The 24,488-nt window shown below is 36.7% G+C and overlaps 3 protein-coding genes across 3 annotated transcripts in view; 2 read left to right on the top strand and 1 right to left on the bottom strand.

The window, feature by feature from the left end:
- Positions 1–4,154, bottom strand: part of LOC132178359 (glutathione reductase, cytosolic-like) — a 6,348-nt gene extending 2,194 nt beyond the window's left edge. The window contains exons 1-5 of the mRNA XM_059590803.1: positions 3,913–4,154; positions 3,172–3,337; positions 2,684–2,748; positions 1,291–1,360; positions 639–710 (exon numbers count right to left, since the gene is read on the bottom strand). Coding sequence (XP_059446786.1) covers positions 639–710; positions 1,291–1,360; positions 2,684–2,748; positions 3,172–3,312 — 348 coding nt within the window. The 5' untranslated portion in view covers positions 3,313–3,337; positions 3,913–4,154. The remainder of the gene's footprint in view (positions 1–638; positions 711–1,290; positions 1,361–2,683; positions 2,749–3,171; positions 3,338–3,912) is intronic.
- A 7,234-nt stretch (positions 4,155–11,388) lies between these two features.
- Positions 11,389–15,006, top strand: LOC132176878 (disease resistance protein RPM1-like). The gene has a single exon (XM_059589032.1). It carries the CDS (start codon positions 11,570–11,572, stop codon positions 14,363–14,365), a length of 2,796 nt encoding a protein of 931 aa, XP_059445015.1. The 5' UTR covers positions 11,389–11,569; the 3' UTR covers positions 14,366–15,006.
- Positions 15,007–20,669: 5,663 nt separating this feature from the next.
- On the top strand, positions 20,670–24,114 carry LOC132179542 (disease resistance protein RPM1-like). Its single transcript, XM_059592280.1, has one exon. It carries the CDS (start codon positions 20,843–20,845, stop codon positions 23,702–23,704), a length of 2,862 nt encoding a protein of 953 aa, XP_059448263.1. The 5' UTR covers positions 20,670–20,842; the 3' UTR covers positions 23,705–24,114.
- The last annotated feature ends 374 nt before the right edge of the window (positions 24,115–24,488 follow it).

The following is a 24,488-nucleotide window of genomic DNA, read 5'->3' as shown; positions in this document are numbered from 1 at the left end:
TTTCACGCTCTGGTAACCACCTTTGCTCATTGTAACTACTTTTTTGACAGATGCAGTTACAATTAGTTTCATTAGGTTTTTCTCTCAACCTTGTCTCTAAAGGTAACATGAGAAACAACTTAAATAACCATGGATTCATATCCAAAAATGATTTTGGATTCATATCCAAAAATGTCTCAACCAGGTACCGGCGGTGACTTGGCCAGGTCCAAGTGGAGTTCCGACCGGGTCCCGGTGGGTTATGACCGGGTCTCGGTGGGTGCTGACCGAGTCCTGACGGTGTCCTAACCGAGTCCAGGTGGAGTCCCGGCAGTATCCTAACCAAATCCCGAGCGGGTTCCAGACAAGTCTCAGGCAGGTCCCGGATGTGTCCCGACGGAGTCTTGGCTAGGTTTATCGATTTGAGAATGAGATGCTTAAACTCGAAAAATGATTTACGGTTTTCAAAAATAAAACCATTTTTTGAAAATTAAAAAAGAATTTTTGATCAAACGAAAAATATTTTGCGTTGACTATTATTTTCATCACACCGACCACCGGAAAATATAAAAAACAGTTTTCAAAACTCATTTTATGTCGAAACAAATAGAACCTTAAATGTGAATGACATCATATCACAAGATAAAAAGTAAAAATACCTTCTTATGCAAAAGTTTCTTCCAGTTGAAGTCAATTTTCTCATTCAGTTCCCACCCATAATTCTTGGCGTCCTACAAACAAAACATTACATTAATCAAACCATTTAAAGTTGAAATATAAACTAAATAAAATTGTGAATAACAATTTACTAAAACAGAAAAACTCAGTAAGTAACGCTAAACATGGGGACAATATATATTTTTTTTTAAAGTACTAAAACACAAGAAACAATAATGTGCCAAACATACCGTACTTTAGAAAAGCCTCAAGTTGTTCTATTTCTCCATGAGTCCAATAACAATTGAATTTTCCATTACAAATCACCATAGGAGACTCAGATAATTCAAAAACCGATTCCGGTGGTAGAATGTTTGCATGTTTTATAATGACTAGTGATACTAAAACGAATTTCTAGAAAAGGTTGAACCTGAGCCATGTCGACGGCAAAAGTGATAAGTCAATGGTCTAGATGCAGTAAGATGATGGCAAAGAAGACTCTCAAAGAAGAAAAAATTTCACAAAACCTTTGCTTCTTCTAAGTTTTGCCACTTGAAAGGGAATAATGAACCAAAGAACACATGATTTCAACAGTCTTTACTACTACATTCTTGAAATATATCCCATACTATTTATGCAAGATCATATTCTCACCTCAAGTTCACCTCGAAAAGATGCTCCATACACCAAAATCTTCTTGGGAACACAACCGCGAAGGACACACCTAGAAAACCAAAAGATGAGAGGCATCATGTTCATAAGCATTTTTGCTCAGAAGTGCCATTTTTAGAAAGAATCCCTGCTAATCTAATACAAAAAGGAAAGAAGAAAGTCCAGAATAACTATTTTTATATTTATATGCTACCTCATAACCAGAAGCAGTAAGTGTGACTTTCAGCAACAGGTCTAATCATTCATTTCTAGCAAAATTATTCAAGCTTCACTGTATTTATGTTGATGTGCTAAAAAAAATGCAGCAGAAACTATGTAGTCTATCAAGGGTTTTCTCAACATAAATTATTTGAGAACAAATTATTCCTTATCAAAAAACCAATGATTCGTAAGTCATTTGAACAATATGAATCAAGAATTGACACTCAGGATTCTCAACTGCAAAACATCAAGCCTTTTGGTAAGATATCTGCAACTTCTTCCATATAATACTCTAATTGTTTTTCCCAAAATATAAGTACCACCTTTGCAATCAAAATGAACACCCAAATCAACCACTCCACCATCAAACAGATTCAGTGTAGAAAAGTGGTTTCTCATTTAGCTCAACTCAAATCAATCACTAGTACAAGGAAGAAGATCAATAAACAGCTCAGCCTTTCGAATAAAATATTGGTTTGTATTATTTAGAAATATGGAAATAAAAAGCACATGCAGCCGCTAATACTTGCAATATGTTGGCCATACAAATAACCAAGAAACATCATCTCATGACCTGGTAAACCTCTCAGCATACAGTAAAGGCTGAGGGACCAAACAAAAATTTTTCCAACATCAGGTGGGCAGCAACATCTTATCGATGATGATGCTAGTAAATTAAAAATTAGAGTAAGATTTTATGCAAGCCCTCCTCCTCAATCTTTTTAACCTACTTCATGGAGAAAATAAAAGCTAAGTCCAGCATCTCACTAATCCAACATCTCACCACAAAGGTGCTAACATCTCACTAACCCAGCATCCCTCTTACTACATTACCTAGAATCAATGAAAAGTTCGTTATGAATCTTATGATGTTTCCCATGGGAGCAGCAGATAAGTTGCTACCCCAAAATCCAACCGATGCTATATTCCAATGTCATGTACCATGCCATGTTTTAATAGCTCAGCCATTCCAGACAAAATTTGAACAATAGAGTTAAATAAAATATACTATAAATTTAAAGACAAAGCAGTTTAAGCAAGGCCAATATCACAACTAAAATACGAAAAATAAAACTCAGGAACTGCAATGTGTAGGTTATGACAAGTCAAGCTGGAAAAATGGCCAGAGTAACCAATGAAAAGAACACCAAATTAAGACTTTCTATTAACTCACGTTCCACCAACTCCTCCAAGAACTTCTGAGCTGACTGGATCAAATGGAAGCTCACAAATTCCAACCTTGCAACAGGATTAGCAACAGTAATTAGTCTTCATTTAGTGATCAAACGCCCACATCAGAAAAGGGGATAAATGTGACAATCAGGGGGAAAGCAAGCAAAAATTCAGATCCAGCTAAAAGTCTATTCCACAGGAATTCAAAATAATCAGATACATTAGTAACACCTAAGTAAGCATCAAAAGACAAACAAGTCTATCAATAATCTTTGAAAAACCAAATTAGCACTGGCTCTTTGAGACCTCATAAAATAAACCAAGCAACTAATGTAACAACAAACATTTGAATCTATCCCTGACCATTTATCAAATCATTCTGTAAAATCAACAAACAAAACGCTTTCAGTAAAACTTTATAATAATAAGATAAATTAGTAAAAATTATCAAAAGCCCATCACCCCTAGTTCAACATCCTGGGGCTATACCTTGGCTCCATAATTAGCAGAAAATCTTGAAGCACGAACACCGCCGCTTCCAGCTCCAATGACAAACAAGTCAAAATCATAATGGCCTTCCTCCCCATTAGGCTGGCTCAGCTCCCCATCAATAAGCATCTTTCTCGCCATCCTTATGTAACAAGCCTAACTGAATCTACAGCGATCACAAAACCAACGTTTATTTAGCACATAAAAGAAAAAAGCAATAACACTCTGTTTGGCTGCCGGGAAATTCAATAGAGGGGAAAAACATAAGAGACTTTGAATCTGACGCATTTTGTCGCTTTGGTGCACAAAAATCAGAAAGCACCTTAACTAAAGCAAAAAAATCAGTTTAGCGAAATTAAATTTAGTTTTTCTTTCCAGGATCAAAGTAATCAGAAAAGTGAAAGATTAAAAAAAAAAAAACTTCAATTCCTCCATTTTTTCCTACCAACGAACCGGATCATTTCCAGAAGAAAATAACCAAAAAAAAAAAAAAGGACAGATAGAGAAAGAGCAGATAATCTGCATAAATTAAAACAAATAATGAAACCAGCATTCCAGTGCAAACTGAATTAAACAACTAAACTTCATGCATGATCAAATTTACTCTGTTTGGTTGCAAGAAAATCAAATCACATAGAAAATGGCAACTCCGCCACATAAAACTCTCTTCTGCTTCCCCAAAACGAAAACGAAAAGCAGCTCAACCGAGCGAAAGAAAAGCATGTAGACTCCAGAATTTACCTGCACTTGAAGTTGGAGTTGGCAAAGCAATAGTAGCAGCTCTTAGGGTTTTAGACAAACAAAGTGTCTATCTAATATATATATACATATATATTTATGATAAGGAAAGAGGCTCGCACAAATAATATAAAAGAAATTGCTATCAGATCAGAGAGAGAGGAGAGAAGGGTTTGAACGGAGGATGAGGATGTAAAGTTTGAGCTTCTAAACACTGCAGGTAAATTCAAAGATCAAATATCACGACGTTTAGTTAGAGAGATAGACTGACGCATAGGTGTGCAATGGGGCCATGGGCTTCTGGTTTTCAATTTTATTTTTTAGTCCTTCGTATTTTAATAAATAGCTCAAGTGCATCTGACGTTCGTTATATTATTCTGAATTATTCAGTAAACTCATAACTGCCATATAACGTAATAATAAAAATCGGTCTTCGAATGAGGAATTGATTTTTCTACCAATAAGGGCTGATTCTTATCGGGTATAAAACTGAAAACACACGTATATCGTATTTTTGCTATTTGGTCCTTTGTGTTCAGAAGAATTGCGAGAGTTGGCGCTTGGCAACTTGCTAAAAAAGGAGGATGTGGAGTCAATGAGGTGGACCGAATCAAGGTTTGGGGTGCAGCACGTCCACGTGTACACGCAATTTGTTTGTACTCAAAAACTTATGCTATACTTCTTTGTATTTTTTTTTTTTGTCGTTTCGGCGAGTCCTTTTATTCTTCTTTTTAATGTTTTCATTTTTCAATTATTATTATTATTTTTTTTAATTTTTTTAACATGTCCTCACAAATAAAATAAGGAAGAGGAGAATTCAAACTAATGACCTTCACTTCATGAGGCGTGGTTCACAGCCGATTAAGCAACCCCTTTGAACCTTTTTTATCTTCTTGTTTGTGGAAAGATGGGTTTCCATTTGTTTTTTCATGATTCATTATAAATTTATAGTGATTATAAATAAGGCATAATTAAAAGTTCTCTAAGAATTTTCTTAATAATATTAACCATTCTCTTATGACAAATGCTATACATTTCAATTTTTTTTTCTTTCTCAAAAGTTGATTTTGAAATTATGTATCACAATTTTATGAGTTAGTGACACATTATTCAAAATAATAAATTTAATGAGATAATAACACATTATTTCAAAACTAACTTAAAAAAAAAAAAAAAAAAAAAGTATAGCACTTCTCTTCTCTTCTATTATATTCTTGCTACGTATTAAAAGTGGTTGTGTGAATAAGACAGACATAAAAGTTGTTGTGTCATAGGACAATATCAAGAGTTCATGAATATTATGTTTTGTTTTCGAGGTATATAATAGTAGCCACAAATATCCTAAAATCATAACCATTTCTCTTTTTTATATTTCTTTTTTTTTCATTTTAAGTGACTTTTGATTTTTTATTGTTCTCAATTCTTTTTTTTTTTCCTAAATGAACCAATAAAAAAATATATATTTGTTATATGATACTTATATGCTGGGTCAATCTTTCATAATTAAAATATTATGATCCCTTACAATTGGAAATTCCTGAAATTCTTTATGCCCTCCTGCAATTATTATTATTATTTGCTCCTCAACCTTGTGTACGTAAAAAATAAAAAATAAAAAAACACTTTTTTCATGTTAAGATATCAATTGCTATCATACTTTTTCTAACACGTCTCTATTTTTAAGTGAATGGTCAACAATTAAATAGTAGTGGAAAGATAGGACAGGAGGAATGCGTAAACCAGCTTCTTCTTTTTTGGCAAAAGTTGAGATGACGTAGATGTTTTATGATTGACCAAATTTTTCAAGCCAACCATACATTAAAAAAATATTTTATGGAAACGTTTTCCCTTGAAACAAATTGAGCCCTAGTTGTTATTCTATATTAATTATGATTATTATTATTATCCAACACAACATACGTGTCAAATTTTATGACCTAGCAAGCTGTTTCCTTGTTTTCTTGTCATGTACAGATTGTTATCCTTTTCATTCTTTTGTGTTGTTTTTTTTTTAGCTCCTCACGAAATTTTCCAATATATTTCTACAAATTGCTGTGTGAAATTGTTTAAGCATGTGATTTTATGCATATTTTTATATTTATTGTCTAAATTACTAATAATTTAGATAACAGAAATATCAAAGTATTTATTCTCTCGATACAAAGGCGCATACTTTCCTCCCGGTCCATCTCAGTTAAAGTTTGTGTATGAAATTTTGGATTTAATGATTTCACATTTTTAATGAAAACCAAACAAAATCTTGAAAAATCTTTTCAGGGATGCAAATCAAACATTTAAAAAAAAAAAAAAAAAAAACAGCTAGAAACGTTTTAAATCAAAAACTTTTTTAAGTTAAAACAAGCTGTTACTAGATTATAAAACTTTTGTTGATTGTTTATGATATGATAGTAATGTATAATGTTTTTTTTTTTTTTTTTACCAATGCTAGCAACTTGACGGTCATTATTTTTTTTAATGAGAATTTTGTCAGATTTCATTGATAAAAGATCAAAAATATAAAACTCTTATAACTTGATTGTTCTTGGGAGGTGGCCTTCACGGTTAAGAAAGTAAAACCTGTCTCTTTTTATATATATATATATATATATATATATAAATGAGCAAAGAACAAGTAAAAACCAGCCGTATCGTTTATAAAAATAGAAAATTACAAATTTTAAAATATAAAAATTATAAAGAAAATCCAAATTTTAACAGTATCCAGCCACAGCTATAGCTTTAGAAGAGATCCTTAATGGCGGAGAAGAAAACCGTAACATGTAAAACCAGTCTGTTAAGCGTCACCACGGCACCGTTATAGGAATGCATTTAACTTCTTTTCCGTCCAGATTCACTAATGAACTAACACTATGTAGAGTATCTTGTACAACACACCCGAGAAGGACTAAAAAGAAAATGACCAAAAGTGAACAAATATTTCACATGGTATCGCTTCACACGATTCTGATTAAATGAACCATATTTAGAACAATTAGTGATTTAATAATAGGACAGAAATTTCCTTAAGAAATTTTCTCAAACCCATATAAAATAGTGTCAAGTGTCTATAAACATTTAAAAGGCATATTAAATTTTTAACTTCATTAATAGCAGTTTACTAATTTAGACTAAATTTAATCTGCATTTTAAATGTTTATAGACACTTGACACTATTTTACATGGGTTAGAGGAAATTTCCTCCATACTGATTTGGAGGAAATTTCTGTCCTTTAATACAATCTCAAATTAGTGAACTACTTAGTTAAAACTGTTAATCAATTTTTTTTTTAGAGGTAAATCTAATCATTTAATCAAATACTTTAATATTTATTTATGGGCGGAACTAGCATTTAGAGTTTAGGGGGGCAAAATTAAAAAATGTAGGGGTAAAATTTTAAGGACTTTTTAAAAAATTGTTGGGGACTACATGGCCCCTGGGGAGGCCATGTAGTTCCGCTCCTACTTTCCTTTATGTATGGCTCAAACTTACTTTTAATAAGTGAAACTCAACCCGCATAAGGTGAATTGATAGAGTTAAGGTTCAAACTGAGGACATTTAGCTCTGATACCACATTATCATGCTAAAATATTTGATTAAATGATTAGATATATATATATATATTCCTATCAACTTAATATTTTATAACAAGTGGTGATTTAACATGACATTAGACCCAACATTTTTGAGTTCAAACATTGAGTCCATCAATTCACCCCTTATTTCAATTAAATATTTTACCTGCCTATTAAAAAAGATATTGAGTCACACATGAGAAAAAATGTTAAAGTATTTCATTAAATAATTAGATACAATAATCATATGAGAACCTGATTGATTGGAAAACATTACTAAATAGTCTTCATTTATGGCATTTTTATCACGGCAAAAGGGAAGTTTATTTGGTTTATAAATGAGATTATTTATTTACTTATTTTTATTTTTTTTGTGAATTACTCCCTCTCAATTTTCCACTCAAAAGCAACGATCCATTTGCTGAGATTTAAAAATAAAAAAAAATAATAAAAAAAAAATACTATTCGTTGGCATAGGTGTGTACTTCTTGACTTTTGGACAGCCCAGAAATGCTTATTTCCTTATCATTGCTAGTTATTAGGCCCAATTTCGTTGTGCTCAACCATGTGCATCAAATTTGACATTTCACAGAAAAGGGGTGTAAAAAGGAGAAAAGGCCAAATGGAAAGTGAGAAATTGACCATACTCTATAGATTAATCCCTTTCTCTCAGGACTCGTTTCTATTCACTTATTTTCTCTTCTTTCGTTATCATCTTTCCACCACCTTTGGCTTCACTACAAAAATAATTAAGAAAAGAAAAATGTTTTTCCCAAAAATTTGGTTCTCAAAAATAATGTATAATTATCCTATATAATCTCTAATTTTAATGAATAAATTCATAAAGGGATGCGATGGTGAAACATCACTTAAAAACTAAATTTTTGAATATATATATATTGTGAACCCCCAGCATTTTGCGAAGGAAAGAAAAATATAAAGAGAGATTACTCTACTGGACATGTTACTTGGAAAATGAAATGAAGATAATGTCCAAAATAATGTGGAATAATGAGGACCAGCTTCAAATGTCTACAGATCATCAATTAAATGGATGTGGTAAATGGCCTAAAAAAAAAAAAAGGAAGAGAAGAAATTGAAGACCATGTGTGGAAGTGGGAGAAAGATGGCCTTGAGGCCCTCAAGGCTCAAAGCAGCCCTAAAAGGATTTATGACTTATGAATATGCTGGTAAATATAAGAAGTCTGAGCCTCAAAACTCAAAATATTCAAGTTCTTGATTAAATACGTGTAAGCTTTTGGGCCCATAACTTGTCCTGTGATGGGCCATTTTAGAATTGTGATTGGTCATAAATATCCTGAGAAGTGAGAATGCCTTTATCGATTTTAAAATAAATTTATTCATTAAAAAAAAAATTGTTCCGTAGCGACCAGCCTGTTGAAGTAAAGTAATTATGCGGAATTGTAGCTGTGGAGCCGCCGGAGGTGTGTGGTTGGAGTTGTACATGGTTTCTTCTAGGAGATTTCTCTTCTTATATTTTATTTCTCTACATATCTCTCTTTTATATATATCAAATTGGCTGCATCTGTTTATTTTAATTTTAACTTTTTTTAAAAAAAAATACGGTATGTTGGGAATTGGGCTAACAAGCCCACGCGAACTTCATCCAAGGGCCCAAAATTAGCCAATTAATCCGGGTTCATTATACGGAGTAGCAGGGAATCAGCTCCCCTACACAGAGTCACAGATCAATTGCTGCCTATGCTTGTAAATCACTGGTCAAAATTTGGATTTGCGATTTAAAATCACAGCTCTCAAGCATTTTCAGGCTTGGCATTCAAAATCGCAAGCCCATGTTGAAAAATGGATCTCTCTCTTGCTCAATTGGTTCAAGATTAATTTTGATATAGCCATTTGGAATTCTTTCTCAGTTCAGACAACTGTTTGTCGTGATCCTAATGGTTAGATTATCCGAATGATTTTCCAAATTAGTCCATCGTGTTCTCCAAATGTGGGAGAAGCTTTGGCAGCCCTTCTTGCGGTTTTTCTAGCGTCTTCTCTTCTTTTTGATCATTTCATTCTTGAAAGCGATTTTGAAGTGGTGATCCTAGCTCTTCAACAACTAGATATTCTCCTAGATTGGAGGATCTTCCCCATCATTTATAATATCTTAGATACTATTCCAATTGATTCATTTTGGGAAGCTAAAAAAGTTAATAGAAGCACAAATTTCTGTGTTCACTAACTTTGTGGCACGTTAGACCGCAACCAGATGTTATAACTTTGGCAGTATTTTCTTTTCCTCCTCCCTTCCCGTTAACTCCGCTTGTTAGTGAGAAGGATTCCTCTTTCTATTTGTTTCTTGTAGTTCTTTTGTTTTGCAAAGTACTTTTATATATATATATATATTGGGTTTGTGTTATAAACCGCGTTGAAGTCAGGATTTTCCGGTGGGACTCATAAATTCTTACTAAATAATATCAAATTAATAATAATTTAGTCGACCTTGAATTTAAATAAAAATATAAAATCATATATTTATTTTCTAAAATGACAACCTAATCTGAAGTTTCTCAATATCATGAGGATTTTCCCAACGATATCCCACTTGGGCCGGGGGAATGTGTCTCAATATCTGAAGTTTCACAACATTTGGTTTTATTTTTTATTTTTTATTATTATTATTTTTTAAAATATTTTCCATTTCGACACGCAAGGAGAGTCACTTGTAAGACAACTGGTTCTTGACACAACATTATTTTATGGAAGCTTCATGTAGTCAGAACTTTCTCAACCTTTTAATACGTTACACGTAGGAGTTGAGCCTAAAAAACTACCCAAGTCCCAGGCTTTGGAACAAACATTTGACCATTTACTAATCTGCCGGTGGAGCCCTCAAAATAAATAAATCAGACAGCTCATAACATGCATATGAAATCACCACGTACGCAGACATTTTCCATACTAAACAGAGATATGTAAAAGAATGCAATGCAATGCACTGCTGTAACTGTTCATCTGAATTGACTTTGTTAAAAGAAGGTCATATTATTTTATGAGACTTTGTTCCTCAAACTACTATTGGATTCTCTTATCAGCCAAGCCATCAGCCATGGACAAGGTTGTCAACGGCGTACTAGTTAGCAATTTAAGGAGCCTAATTATTTTAAGAGGAATGTTATGCATCATTTTTTTAATTATTTATTTATTAAAAATATAATAAATTTTGAAAATATTTGTGGGCCTAACTTATCTTCAAAATTAAATATTGGTTTCTCATTTGAATATGAAAAGGGAATATATATATATATATATATTTGGAACTTAGAAGTACAGACTGTTTGTTAACTTCTTTAAAGAGGAAGTCATGACATTTTTTTACTTTAAAAAAAGAAGAAGAAGGCATAGACAATATGTGAACATTTTCCTTAATTTGACTTTAATTGCCCAGAACATCCGTTTCTTGGCCTACAAGTAGAAGAATAAGACAGATTGGGGGTGTTTCCTTGATATGATCTGCACTAAAATGTCTACGTCCAATGTCTTTGTACAATTAATACTGTTTTGTCAAAAAAAAAAAAAAAAAAGGTCGCTAAGTAAAATATCTGAGCTAGAAACTACGCGCATGGTGCCAAAATAAATTTTGGTTGAATGGGAACACATTGGTCGTGGCAGGAATATATCGTTCATGGACTTGACTAATCTATATGCCTTCTGCACATTATTAGAACCATCCTGCAAATTTAAGAGTAGCCATTAATTTATGAATTAATTTGTTGACTCCATTTATAATATTTTGCCAAAAATGACGCTTTCATGCATCATAATATGCTTTCTTTTCTTTTCCTTTTTTCTTAAATTAGTACAGTTACTTCCAGCTAGGGGCATGTTATAAGAAATTATTATTTATATGCCAAGTACTCCATGGAGATGGAAGATAACGTGAAATAAATCAACCAAGTGCCGAAAATAACGTCTAAGCTACGGTAATCACTAATCTAAAGAACATTGAAGAGTCAAGGTTCCTGGCTGCAGCTCTTGGAGTCCAACAATTTGTTGGACTTGAAACTCGAAAATTGCAACGGCCTGAGAGTTTATGGGGGCGTAAAGTTACGAAAGGGAAAGAATGGCAGAGGGTGCAGTGAGCTTTCTGCTTGACAAGATTGCTCGCTTTGTTGAAAATGAGATGATGCTCTTGAGCGGAGATCATCGGCAAGAAGTTCTGTACCTGAGAGGAGAGCTAGAGCGCATGAGGGCCTTCCTCAAGGTGGCAGATGCAATGGAAGAAAGCGACGAGGAGATCAAAGTGTGGGTGAAGCAAGTGCGAGAGATTGCTCATGAAACTGAAGACGCTCTTGACGAATTTACCCTTCTTCAAGCACATGATCACGCCGACGGACTCTACGGTTCTCTCCACAGATTTTCTTGTTGTATAAAGAACAGAAAATCTCGCTGCCGTATTGTTTCCGAGCTACAAGGCATCAACTCCAGAATCAAAAGCATTTGTGGGGTTCACAATAGGCTGCTGCACAAACTTAGCGGAGCCCAACAAGGCTCAGGCCCCAACAATATTGCAGGAAACACGTGGCAGGACGCGCTTCTTCTAGAGAAGACGGATTTGGTGGGGATCGATGAGCCGAAGCAGGAGCTGGTGGGGTGGCTGGTTCTTGGTGGTTCTGGGCGGGAAGTGGTTTCTGTGGCTGCAATGGGAGGAATGGGGAAAACCACCTTGGCAAAACAAGTGTACGATGATGCTGAAGTGAAGAAACATTTCAAAATACGCGCTTGGATCACTGTCTCCCAATCTTTCAAGATAGAACTCATAGAAGAGCTCCTCAAAGACATGATCCGGCAGATCTTCGGCGTCGTCAGCAGACCGGTTCCGGAAGGATTGGACAGCATGAACAACGACCGGCTGAGAAGAATAATAAAGGATTTGCTTCTGAAAAGGAGGTACTTGATTGTTTTAGACGATGTATGGCGGTTGGACGTATGGGATGCTCTCAAACACGCCTTGCCCAAGAATGGATGCGGCAGCAGAGTGATGCTCACAACACGTAATGCTGACGTGGCCTCCACCTCCGGCGTGGAATCCATCGGAAAGGTCTACAACTTGAATCCCCTGCCTCCCAAGGAGTCTTGGTATCTTTTCTGCAGGAAGACTTTTCAAGGGGATGCGTGCCCTTCTTATTTGGAGGAAATCTGCAAAAACATTTTGAGAAAATGCGAGGGACTCCCCCTTGCGATTGTGGCGATCAGCGGTGTTTTGGCGACAAAAGACAAGCGCAGGATTGATGAGTGGGATAAGGTCTGCCGCAGCCTTGGAGCGGAAATCGACGGGAACGACAAACTCAAGGTTTTGAAGAAAGTTCTTTCGCTCAGCTTCAACGACTTGCCGTACTACCTGAAAACTTGTCTCTTGTATCTCAGCATCTTCCCAGAAGATTATCAGATCGAGCAAATGAGGGTGATTCGATTGCTGATAGCGGAGGGGTTTGTTGAAGCCAAAGAAGGCAAAACGCTGGAAGAAGTTGCAGAGGATTACCTCGACGAACTCCTGAAAAGAGGGCTGCTGCAAGCGGCGGCCACAACGAGCGATGGAAGGGTGAAAATGTATCACGTCCATGATCTGCTGCGAGAGATCATCGTGACAAAGTCGAGAGACCAGAATTTCACGACAATTGCAAAAGATCTGATCAACGGGATGTGGCCCGACAAGGTCCGACGACTATCGGTACATAACACCGTGCAAAATGTGCCGGCGGTGCAGCAAAACAGGTGTTTTTCTCAACTGCGCTCTCTGTTCTTGTTTGGTGTGGTAGAAAAGATATGCATAGGAAAACTGTTTCCTGGCGCTTTTAGGCTGCTACATGTGTTCGATTTGCAGAACTCGCGTATACAAAAGTTCCCAGTTGATATTGCGAATTTGTACTATTTGAAATATCTAAGCTTTAGGGGCACCAAAATCAAAAGCATTCCAAGCTTTATAGGGAAGTTGCAGAACCTTGAAACTTTGGATCTTAAGCATACCCGTGTCACTGAACTGCCCATTGAGATCTTGAAGCTCACACGACTGCGCCATCTTCTTGTATACCATTACAACCTTGAACCTTACGAATGTTTTCACTCGAGATATGGTTTTAAGATACAGGGGAATATAGGCACTTTGCGATCCCTGCAAAAGCTCTGTTACATAGAGGCGAACCAAGGCGGTGGGACTATAATGACAGAGCTGGGGAAACTGTTTCAGCTAAGGAGGTTGGGCATTGGGAAGCAGAGAAAAGAAGATGGGAAGTCTCTGTGTTTGTCGCTCAAAAAGTTGACCAACCTTCGTGCTTTGTCGTTGACTTCAATAGAGGAGGAAGAGATTCTTGATTTGGAACACCTTTCTTCTCCGCCTCCATTGCTTCAGCGGCTGTACTTGAGAGGGCGTTTAGAGAAATTGCCTCACTGGATTCCATCGTTCCATGGGCTTGTCAGGTTGTTTTTGAAGTGGAGTAGATTAAAGAATGACCCACTTGTGCTCCTCCAAAATCTTCCCAATCTTGTGCATCTTGAATTGATTCAGGTTTTTCTGGGAGACACTCTGTTCTTCAGGACCGGGGGGTTTCAGAAGCTTAAGGTTTTAGGCCTTGATGAATTATGCGTGCAAGTGGAAAAGGGAGCAATGCCCTGCGTTGAAAAGCTGATTATCCAGTGCTGTAACTCGCTGAAGAAGGTGGGGGTGCCATTGGGGATTGAGTATCTCACCAAGTTGAAAGTGCTTGAATTTTTCGACATGCCAGAAGAATCAATCGATACGCTTCGTCTGGACGAAAAAGCGAGCGACTATTGGAAAGTTGCAAACATCCCAGAAGTCTATTATACCTACTGGAGAGATGGGTGCTATGCCAAACGAAGCCTTTCTAGAGAGCCTCAGTGAGGGAGAGAATTCTCCCAGGCGCAGCACTATCATTTTGAAGAGCCAAAAGCTTCAAACACGTTGGAAATGATATATACATTCACAGATGTGGGCACACGCCTGTACAAAGTTTGGTTGTAAATGTAAAAGGTTGTTATTTATTCATTGCAGTGATGATCATGATGATGGTGTAGGACTCTGCAGTACTTCTTCAGGCATTCTTGTACAAAACAAAGTCGTGAGTTGCTTGGAGCTGGCTTGTGTGTTAGAGGGTGTAAATACGCAAGAGACTGTAACAGCTCTAATGGTTGGATTACCTGCACTTCAGGCGGCCTAGGTTTCAGAGGTAACTTGTGGCTCACAACGTGTATGATACCGTGAATCTGTGGAGGATGAGAGATTGTGAGTACTGTAAATGAGTGTAAAAAAGAAAACACATTGTAATTAAGTAAGTAAAGGTGTGAATCACACACTGTAAATTTGTAAATGACTGTCAAAACATGTAAAGATTGAAAATAGTAAATAGTAAATATTCATTATCAGTGTACAGAGATAACCTCGGGTTGTCTGTAACATTTGGAGCATTCTTGTACGAAGCTAGGTTGCTCTGTGGAATTAAATATTGTTTGTCAGTTGGCATTGTATTTTGTTCTTGTATTCGATTCTATTTAATGTGGGATATGGATATTGTCGGATATGCATAATTATATTTCTTTTTTGGCTACCAACCTTACTAGAAAAGAAGGTAAAGACAATAGAGCAATGCGCCAATTAATTCTTTAATCTGTAGCCCAAGGTCATGAATTACACTAGATAATCGCTTAGCTTATTAAACTTGAATGAGACTAATCTCTACAAGACTACAATCATAAACAAACGACTCACCTGAATATATTTAAAAAAAAAAAAAAAAAAATCTCACCTGCATGTAAATGCTTTGGAGACCGGCATAGTGACTATCAGTTTTAGTGTTGAAACCATGAATATTAAATCTCAATGAGAATTGTATAGAGGAGCCCTAAAGACGATAATGACTGACAAAATGATAATCAATGTCAATATATTTGGTCTAAAACTAATAATACTACATTTTTCTGAAAATTAAAAAAGAATTTTCAATCAAACAAAAAATATTTCATTAAATGATTAGATACAAGAATCATATGAAAATCTGATTTGATTCCAAAACATTACTAAATGTCTTCATTTATGGCATTTTTATCACGTGAAAAGGGGAAGTTTATTAGATTTAGGGTCAAATACTAAAAAACCCTAGGGTTTGGACACTTTATTTTTTCCCTCATAAGTTTTGATTTGTATTAGAGAAGGTACTTGTGGTTTTGATAAAGACCAAGTTAGTCATTCCATCCATTAACCGTTAGTTGACTTAACGGAAGTCCACGCCACTGACATGTGAACCAATTAATATTCGACACCTAACATAAGTGGCCACATTATCAGTGATGACATGGCCACCTAATTAAATTTTTTATTTTTTTAAGAAAGTATATATATATATTTAAAAAAAAAAAGAAAAAAGAAAATAAAAATTGCCACCTTGGCCATTTGGGGGTGGGCGAGCCACCCCCTTGGGTCATGGGGTGGCCTGGCCACCCCCATCTGGCGGAGCCACCCCATCCGGGCAGATGATAAGGAAATGATTTATTGCTAGTTATTAGGCCCAATTTCGTTGTGCTCAAGCTCAACCATGTGCATCAAATTGACATTTCGCAGAAAAGGGGTGTAAAAAGGAGAAAAGGCCAAATGGACAGTGAGAAATTGACCATAGTTGGATTAATCCTTTCTCTCAGGGCTCGTTTCTATTCACTTATTTTCTCTTCTTTCGTTATCATCTTTATTTGTTGTTATTCCACTACCTTTGGCATAACTACAAAAATAATTAAGAAACGAACAATGTTTTTTCCCAAAAATTTGGTTCTCAAAAATAATGTATCATCATCCTATATAATCTCTAATTTTAATAAATAAATGCATAAGAGAAATGCTATATTTCAATAAAGTGACCATTTTTGGCATATACTAATTTTATGCGGCAAGAGCCACAGGCCCCATTCGTAATTGTTGTGGCTCCACCCACTAATAGGACTTGTGACCTCTTGACACCTAAGACTTTTATGGGCAAAAAATAATCATTTTATTGCACTGTAGCATATCTCTATGGATAAACTATAAAGGAATGTGATGGTCGAAAATCACTTAAAAACTAAATTTTTTAAGAAAGAAAATATATTGTGAACCCCAGGTTACTCTACTGGACATGTTACCTGGAAAATGAAATGAAGATAGTGTCCAAAAAATACAGTGGAATAGTGAGGACCAGCTTCAAATATCTACAGATCATCAATTAAATGGATGTGGTAAATGGCCTAAAAAAAAAGAAAGAGAAGAAATTGAAGACCATATGTGGAAGTGGGACAAAGATGGCCTTGAGGCCCTCAAGGCTCAAAGCAGCCCTAAAAGGATTTATGACTTATGAATATGCTGGTAAATATAAGAAGTCTGAGCCTCAAAACTCAAAATATTCAAGTTCTTGATTAAATACATGTAAGCTTTTGGGCCCGTAACTTGTCCTGTTGTGGGCCATTTTAGAATTGTGATTGGTCATAAATATCCTGAGAAGTGCGAATGCCTTTATCGATTTTAAAATAAATTTATTTATTAAAAAAAAAAAATTTGTTCCGTAGCGACCAGCCTATTGAAGAAAAGTAAGTATGCGGAATTGTAGCTATGGAGCCGCCGGAGGTGTGTGGTTGGAGTTGCATATGGTTTCTTCTAGGAGAAGTGTAGCATTTCTCTTCTTATATTTTATTTCTCTATATATATAATTGGCTGCATCTGTTTATTTTAATTTTAACTTTTTTTAAAAAAAGACATCCAAAGGGCCCAAAATTAGCCAATTAACCCTGGTTCATCATACTGACGTAGCAGGTAATCAGCTCCCCCACACACTACACAAATCAATTGCTGCTTCTGCTTGTAAATCACTAGTCAAAATTTGGGTTTGTGTTATAAAGCGTGTTGAAGTCAAGATATTCCCGCGGGACTCATAAATTGTTACTTAATAATATCAAATTAATAATAACTTAATCAACCTTGAATTTCAATAAGATATAAAATCATATATTTATTTTCTAAAATGACAACCTACTCTGAAGTTTCTCAATATCATGAGGATTTTCCCAACGATATCCTACTTGGGGCACTGTTTCTCAATATCTGAAGTTTCACAACCGTTGGTTTTATTTTTTATTTTATTATTATTATTATTATTTTTTAAATCTTTTCGGTTTCGACACGCAAGGAGAGTCACTTGTAAGACAACAGGTTCTTGACACAACATTATTTTATGGAAGCTTCATGTAGTCAGAATTTTCTCAACCTTTTTAATACGTTACAAACATTTGACCATTTACTAATTTGCCGGTGGAGCCCTCAAAATAAATAAATCAAAAAGCTCATAACAGGCATATGAAATCACCACGTACGTAGACATTTTCCTTACTAAACAGAGATATGTAAAAGAATGCAAGGCACTGCTGTAACTGTTAATCTGAATTGACTTTGTTTCTCAAACTATTATTGGATTCTCTTATCAGCCAAGCCATCAGCCATGGACAAGGTTGTCAATGGCGTACTAGTTAGTAGTTAACAATTTAAGGAGCCTAATTATTTTAAGAGGTATGTTACGCATCATTTTTTTAATTATTTATTTATTACAAATATAATAAATTTTGAAGAAATTTGTGAGCCTAACTCATCTTCAAAATTAACCATTGGATTGTTAACTCATATGGGTCACACACAAAGTCAATAGTGAATGTGAATTCATCCATTCACTATATAAAGATGGTCCAAAAAATGAATTTTATCATTTATCTTATTTAACAAGCTATTTAAAGATTATGTGTTCAAACCAATATCTCCATTTCAATTAAAATAATCAGTAATTTGACAAAGAGTTTCTCATTTGAATATGAAAAGCGAAAAACAATATATATATATATATATATATATATATATATATATATATATATATTACTTAGAAGTACAAACTGTTTGTTAACTTCTTTAAAGAGGAAGTCATGACATTTTTTTACTTTAAAAAAAGAAGAAGAAGGCTAGACAATATGTGAACATTTTCCTTAATTTGACTTTAATTGCCCAGAACATCCGTTTCTTGGCCTACAAGTAGAAGAATAAGACAGATTGGGGGTGTTTCCTTGTTATGATTTGCACTAAAATGTCTACGTCCAATGTCTTTGTACAATACTGTTTTGTCAACAAAAAAAAAAAGGTCGCTAAATAAAATAAATGAAGACTTGAAATTCAATTTCCAGGCTCTATCTCGAAAAATAACAGTAAGAATTAATTTTGGAGTCGAGTGTATTCCCTCACCAATGGACTCTAGTGTTTATCAGGAAAGTAATTTTGGCAAACGTACGTGTACAAGGACGAACAATTCTTAGTGGGAGATTCTTTCTTATCCTCTTAACCAATAAAAATTAATAAACAGATACTTCAGAAACCTTTGAATAGTATATGCTACTAGTATGCTCTTCCAGAAGCTCGTCCCACGTACAGTTGATAAATTCAAGGTATCATTAAGGTATGATCCAACGGTTCGAGTCCAACGATAAGGAGACATAAACCATCATCTTAATCATATGCAAAACTGTCGGTCAAGTTGAAAAATGTCACATGTTTGATCTGTATCATATGCGAAAATAAATTTTTGGTCGCCTTAGGTGAGACGCCCCCACCCGTTAAATGTAATATTACAAGAGCCGTAAAAATAATTAGGGGAGATTTATGTAATTTTCTCTTTATTATTAATTTTTTTTTATAACTCTAGTAATTAAGGGAAAGTCGGTTTAAAACAAATGAAACTGGGAATGATTTTAGAGATAGAGGGAAAATAAAAGAGAATAGAGAATATGATTTAAAAAAGAAATAAGAATCTTCTCTTACGTTAGACTTGGTTGGATTTTGAACCACTAGATTAATTACAAGTTTACAAGCCACGTGACATATTTGGAACCATATATTTAAACAAATATTGAAAGTGAGGCCCCGGAAGAGAACAGCCAAGTGTAATGCACCGTACTTATTGTATGGGCGGCTGTTAAGCAAGGCCAAGACTCAAGCGAAAAGTCGGTTCATAATAAATTGAAGAATATTCAATTTATGGTTAAAATTTAACTGCTTAAAATTTACCCATTCCTGAATAGGTATTTACTGTAATAATAATAATAAAAATAATATTTAAATTAAAAAAATTAATAAATTCATAAAAAAACAAAATTTCTGCTTGGCCTTAGAGGGAATTGGCCCAGGGCAGCCTGACCTGGCTGAGGGTGGTTCTCGAAATCCACTCAATATGGTAGGCCGGTGGCCCAGGACAACCACTCCATGGCACCCAGGGGGGGTAGTCGACCGCCCCTACCCCAAGCAGCAATATATATATACGTTTGGCCCTTGGAATTGATTCGGCCGCACGCAAGACAAATAATTTTTTTTTTTTTTTTTTTTTTTTCGATTTGGCCGCGAGCCTGGAACCAGCGATTCCGAGTGGCGAAGCCACCATGGCCCGGTGGACCGACCGCCACCGATAGGTGGCGTGACAGCGCTTAATTTTTTATAATTTTGTTTATTAATTTTTTTATTAATAGGACATATGTCTTATTTATAGTCTCAGGATGTCTCTAAAAAAATTATAACCATTAATTAAATATTTTTCAATTCAAAATGATCTAAAGTGGAGAAAAGGATCCTCTTCCGGACTCAACAGGCAACAAAGTGTTGCTGTTAATGCTCCTACAGTAGTTATCAATAAACAGTAGTTGAATTCAAGCCGCAACCATAGCACGTCAATTAGCCATATCTCAGCCATTGATACTTAGTGTATCACGACGAAGCTTTCACATTGAAATTTTGATGAATTTCTTGCTCTGAGCTAGAAACTACGCGCATGGTGCCAAAAATAAATTTTGGTTGAATGGGAACACATTGCTCGTGGCAGGAATATATCGTTCATGGGATTGCGTAATGTACATGCCTTCTGCAAGTACATTAGAACCATCCTGCAAATTTAAGAGTAGCCATTAATTTATGAATTAATTTGTTGACTCCATCTATAATATTTTGCCAAAAATGACGCTCTCATGCATCATAATATGCTTTCTTTTCTTTTTCTTTTTTCTTAAATTAGTGCAGCAACTTCCAGCTAGGGGCATGTTATAAGAAATTATTATTTATATGCTAAGTACTCCATGGAGATGGAAGAGAACATGAAATAAATCAGCCAAGTGCCGAAAATAACGTCTAAGCTACGGTAATCATTAATCTAAACAACATTGAAGATCAGTCAAGGTTCCTGGCCGCAGCTGTTGGAGTCCAACAATTTGTTGGACTTGAAACTTGAAAATTTCAATGGCCGCCAGAGAATTTATGGGGGCGTAAAGTTACGAAAGGGAAAGAATGGCAGAGGGTGCAGTGAGCTTTCTGCTTGACAAGGTTGCTCGCTTTGTTGAAAATGAGATGATGCTCTTGAGCGGAGATCATCGGGAAGAAGTTCTGTACCTGAGAGGAGAGCTAGAGCGCATGAGGGCCTTCCTCAAGGTGGCAGATGCAATGGAAGAAAGCGACGAGGAGATCAAAGTGTGGGTGAAGCAAGTGCGAGAGATTGCTCATGAAACTGAAGACGCTCTTGACGAATTTACCCTTCTTCAAGCACATGATCACGCCGACGGACTCTACGGTTCTCTCCACAGATTTTCTTGTTGTATAAAGAACATAAAATCTAGCTACCGTATTGTTTCCGAGCTACAAGGCATCAACTCCAGAATCAAAAGCATTTGTGGGGTTCACAACAGGCTGCTGCACAAACTTAGTGGAGCCCAACAAGGTTCAGGCCCCAAGAATGCAGGAAACACGTGGCAGGACGCGCTTCTTCTAGACAAGACGGATTTGGTGGGGATCGATGAGCCGAAGCAGAAGCTGGTGGGGTGGCTGGTTCTTGGCGGTTCTGGGCGGGAAGTGGTTTCTGTCGCTGCAATGGGAGGAATGGGGAAAACCACCTTGGCAAAACAAGTGTACGATGATGCTGAAGTGAAGAAACATTTCAAAATACGCGCTTGGATCACTGTCTCCCAATCTTTCAAGATAGAACTCATAGAAGAGCTCCTCAAAGACATGATCCGGCAGATCTTCGGCGTCGTCAGCAGAACGGTTCCGGAAGGATTGGACAGCATGAACAACGACCGGCTGAGAAGAATAATCAAGGATTTGCTTCGGAAAAGGAGGTACTTGATTGTTTTAGACGATGTATGGCGGTTGGACGTATGGGATGCTCTCAAACACGCCTTGCCCAAGAATGGATGCGGCAGCAGAGTGATGCTCACTACACGTAATGCTGACGTGGCCTCCACCTCCGGCGTGGAATCCATCGGAAAGGTCTACAACTTGAATCCCCTGCCTCCCAAGGAGTCTTGGTATCTTTTCTGCAGGAAGACTTTTCAAGGGGATGCGTGCCCTTCTTATTTGGAGGAAATCTGCAAAAACATTTTGAGAAAATGCGAGGGACTCCCCCTTGCGATTGTGGCGATCAGCGGTGTTTTGGCGACAAAAGACAAGCGCAGGATTGATGAGTGGGACAAGGTCTGCCGCAGCCTTGGAGCGGAAATCGAAGGCAACGACAAACTCAAGGATTTGAAGAAAGTTCTTTCGCTCAGCTTCAACGACTTGCCGTACTACCTGAAAACTTGTCTCTTGTATCTCAGCATCTTCCCAGAAGATTATCAGATCGAGCAAATGAGGGTGATTCGATTGCTGATAGCGGAGGGGTTTGTTGAAGCCAAAGAAGGCAAAACGCTGGAAGAAGTTGCAGAGGATTACCTGGACGAACTCCTGAAAAGAGGGCTGCTGCAAGCGGCGGCCACAACGAGCGATGGAAGGGTGAAAATGTATCACGTCCATGATCTGCTGCGAGAGATCATCGTGACAAAGTCGAGAGACCAGAATTTCACGACAATTGCAAAAGATCTGATCAACGGGATGTGGCCCGACAAGGTCCGACGCCTATCGGTACATAACACCGTACAAAATGTGCCGGCGGTGCAGCGAAACAGGTGTGTTTCTCAACTGCGCTCTCTGTTCTTGTTTGGTGTGGTAGAAAAGATATGCATAGGAAAACTGTTTCCTGGCGCTTTTAGGCTGCTACATGTGTTTGATTTGCAGAACTCGCGTATACAAAAGTTCCCAGTTGATATTGCGAATTTGTACTATTTGAAATATCTAAGCTTTAGGGGCACCAAAATCAAAAGCATTCCAAGCTTTATAGGGAAGTTGCAGAACCTTGAAACTTTGGATCTTAAGCATACCCGTGTAACTGAACTGCCCGTTGAGATCTTGAAGCTCACACGACTGCGCCATCTTCTTGTATACCATTTCAAGCTTGAATCTTACGAGTATTTTCACTCGAGATATGGTTTTAAGATCCAGGGGAATATAGGCACTTTGCGATCCCTGCAAAAGCTTTGTTTCATAGAGGCGAACGAAGGCGGTGGGACTATAATGACAGAGCTGGGGAATCTGTTTCAGCTAAGGAGGTTGGGCATTGTGAAGCTGAGAAAAGAAGATGGGAAGTCTCTGTGTTTGTCGCTCAAAAAGTTGACCAACCTTCGTGCTTTGTCGTTGATTTCAATAGAGGAGGAAGAGATTCTTGATTTGGAACACCTTTCTTCTCCGCCTCCATTGCTTCAGCGGCTGTACTTGAGAGGGCGTTTAGAGAAATTGCCTCACTGGATTCCATCGCTCCATGGGCTGGTGAGGTTGTATTTGAAGTGGAGTAGATTAAAGAATGACCCACTTGTGCTCCTCCAAAATCTCCCCAATCTTGTGCATCTTGAATTGCTTCAGGTTTTTCAGGGAGACACTCTGTTCTTCAGGGCCGGGGGTTTTCAGAAGCTTAAGGTTTTAGGCCTTGATGAGTTCAGTGAGCTTAGATGCGTGCAAGTGGAAAAGGGAGCAATGCCCTGCGTTGAAAAGCTGATTATCCAGCGTTGTAACTTGCTGAAGAAGGTGCCATTGGGGATTGAGCATCTGACCAAGTTGAAAGTGCTTGAATTTTTCGACATGCCAGAAGAATTAATCAATACGCTTCGTCCGGACGAAGAAGGGAGCGACTATTGGAAAGTTGCAAACATCCCAGAAGTCTATTCTACCTACTGGAGAGAGGGGTGGGAGGTCAATTCTCTGGAGAGCCTCAGTGAGGGAGAGAATTCTCCCAAGCGCAGCACTATCATTTTGAAGAGCCATGAGCTGCAAACACGTTGGAAATGATATATACATTCACAGATGTGGGGCATGCTGTACAAAGTTTGGTTGTAAATATAAATGGTTGTTATTTATTCATTGCAGTGATGCCAGTGATGGTGATGATGGTGTAGAAGTTCTGCAGTGCTTCTTCAGGCATTCTTGTACAAAACAAGGTCGTGAGTTGCTTGAAGCTGGCTTGTGTGTTGGAGGGTGTAAATATGCAAGTGACTGTAACTGCTCTAATGGTTGGATTACCTGCACTTCAGGCGGCCTATTAATGCTTGGGGTTTCAGAGGTAACTTGTGGCTCATAATGTGTATAATATTGTGAATCTGTGGAGGATGAGAGATTGTGAATACTGTAAATGGCTGTAAAAAAGAATACACATTGTAATTAAATAATCAAGGGTGTGAATCACACCGTAAATTTGTAAATACTCATTGTAATTAAATAATCAAGGGTGTGAATCACACACTGTAAATTTGTAAATGACTGTCAATACTCCCAACACTTGTGGTGAACCACAGTTGTAAACATGTAAAGATTGTAAATACTAAATATTCATTATCATTGTACAGAGATAACCTCGGGTTGTCTGTAATATTTGGGGCATTCTTGTACAAAGACAGGTTACTCTGTGGAATTAAATATTGTTTGTCAGCTGGCATAGGATTTTGTTCTTGTATTCTATTCTATTGAATGTGGGATATGGATATTGCCTGATATGCATGATTATATTTCTTTTTTGGCTACCAAGCTTACTAGAAAAGCAGGTAAAGACAAGAGAGTAATCCGCCAATTAATTTAA

The sequence above is a fragment of the Corylus avellana genome, chromosome ca4, assembly GCF_901000735.1.
Source record: "Corylus avellana chromosome ca4, CavTom2PMs-1.0".
Classification (NCBI taxonomy): domain Eukaryota; kingdom Viridiplantae; phylum Streptophyta; class Magnoliopsida; order Fagales; family Betulaceae; genus Corylus; species Corylus avellana.
Note: the sequence above shows the minus strand (reverse complement) of the source record. Positions and strands in the feature narration are given on the sequence as shown.